The sequence below is a fragment of the Eucalyptus grandis genome, chromosome 6 (assembly GCF_016545825.1).
Source record: "Eucalyptus grandis isolate ANBG69807.140 chromosome 6, ASM1654582v1, whole genome shotgun sequence".
Taxonomy (NCBI): domain Eukaryota; kingdom Viridiplantae; phylum Streptophyta; class Magnoliopsida; order Myrtales; family Myrtaceae; genus Eucalyptus; species Eucalyptus grandis.
Window position 1 is genome coordinate 55,199,786 of NC_052617.1, and position 1,366 is coordinate 55,201,151.

A 1,366-nucleotide genomic window follows, 5' to 3' on the forward strand; every position below is an offset into this window, starting at 1 on the left:
AGCATTTTGGAATGAGATGTTGGCCAGGTTAAGGGAAGTTCCTGAGGAAGACACTCTAGAGACATTGAGGGTTAGCTATGATAACCTAGACAAGAATCAACAACAAATTTTTCTCGATATAGCGTGCTTCTTGTTCAATGAGAACAAGACGGATGCAATCTACATGTGGGCCAATTGTCAATTTTATCCCATGAGAGGACTAAAGGTCCTCACTGATAGGTGCTTGATAAAGATAATGGACAATGATAAAATCTGGATGCATGATCAACTCATAGACCTGGGAAGGCGTATTGTCCGTCAAGAAAGTCCATTCAATCCAGGAAAGCGCAGTAGATTGTGGACTGCAAAAGAGGCCCTTGAAATCATAAAAACCAAAATGGTAAGTGAGACGTCCCATTTTCAAAAGTTACATCTCCTAGAATTAAGAATGTCTATTTTGTTTAGATCTTTATCATTTCCTTCTTGCCCATTTGAGCTGTAAAACATAATGGTTGGAAGTTGACAAATTTCTTCACGTCATAAATTTCACTTGTAGAGGAAGGACGAGGTTCAAGCGCTGAAAATATTTAGATTTGGTGACTCCATAAAGATTACTAATGAAGACTTTGAAAGATTACAAAACCTAAGATTCCTCGAGCTAAACTGGGTAAGTTACGATGGGGACTTTGCAAGGTGTCATTCAAATTTGAGATGGTTTTCTTAGCTTTCTCCTCAGGAGTTTAAGGCAAACAATATGTATTTGGATCGTCTTGTTGTTTGTAAACTTGATGCTATTGACTTCAAGGATGATTCAAAAGCATGCGACTTGATCAAGGTATTGTGTGATGGTTCTCATTTGATGCTATTAATTGATAATTCTCATGTGTATTGTGCAATGGGTCTTATGCCTAAAATGCCATCTATTTTTATAGAGGGCACAAAATTTGAAAGTTCTATCAGTTACTCGGTGTTCTAGCATAACGACAATCCCAGACGTCTCGAAATGCTCACGTTTAGAGAGGTTGACTCTTGCAAATTGCTTTAGTCTAGAGAGAATTGAGAGCTTCATTGGAGATCTAGCTTCATTGATTAAGTTAAAGATCAAAGAGTGCAAGGGCCTTATGGATTTGCCTGAAGAAGTGGGGGCATTGGTGAAGCTTAAGCACTTCTCGTTGTCGATGTAGAGGATTTAGCAAACTTCCATGCTCGCTTGAGAATTTAACCTCATTGACAAAGTTGGACTTATCAGGTATGGGCCTTACAAAACTTCAAACTCCATTGTAAAGTTAAAATCCAAATAATTTTAGTTTGAAATTTATGATTTTTTTCTGACAGGCACAATAATAAGGGAACTTCCTAACTCTATTGGAAAGTTAAAATCATTACG

The 1,366-nt window shown here is 37.5% G+C and overlaps 1 protein-coding gene across 1 annotated transcript; it reads left to right on the plus strand.

Moving 5' to 3' along the window:
- The first annotated feature begins 16 nt into the window (after positions 1-16).
- Positions 17-1,163, plus strand: LOC120294555 (disease resistance protein RPP5-like). Its single transcript, XM_039314713.1, has 3 exons — positions 17-379; positions 716-814; positions 912-1,163. The coding sequence occupies exons 1-3, from the start codon at positions 17-19 to the stop codon at positions 1,161-1,163; spliced, it is 714 nt and encodes a 237-aa protein (XP_039170647.1).
- Positions 1,164-1,366: the final 203 nt, after the last annotated feature.

Excerpts from the sequence above, each read along its gene's own strand:
- LOC120294555 (XM_039314713.1), top strand. The coding sequence starts at position 17 with ATGTTGGCCAGGTTAAGGGAAGTTCCTGAGGAAGACACTCTAGAGACA. Across the intron at positions 380-715 it reads AAATCATAAAAACCAAAATG|GAGTTTAAGGCAAACAATAT; the intron begins GTAAGTGAGACG and ends CTTTCTCCTCAG. Across the intron at positions 815-911 it reads AAGCATGCGACTTGATCAAG|AGGGCACAAAATTTGAAAGT; the intron begins GTATTGTGTGAT and ends CTATTTTTATAG.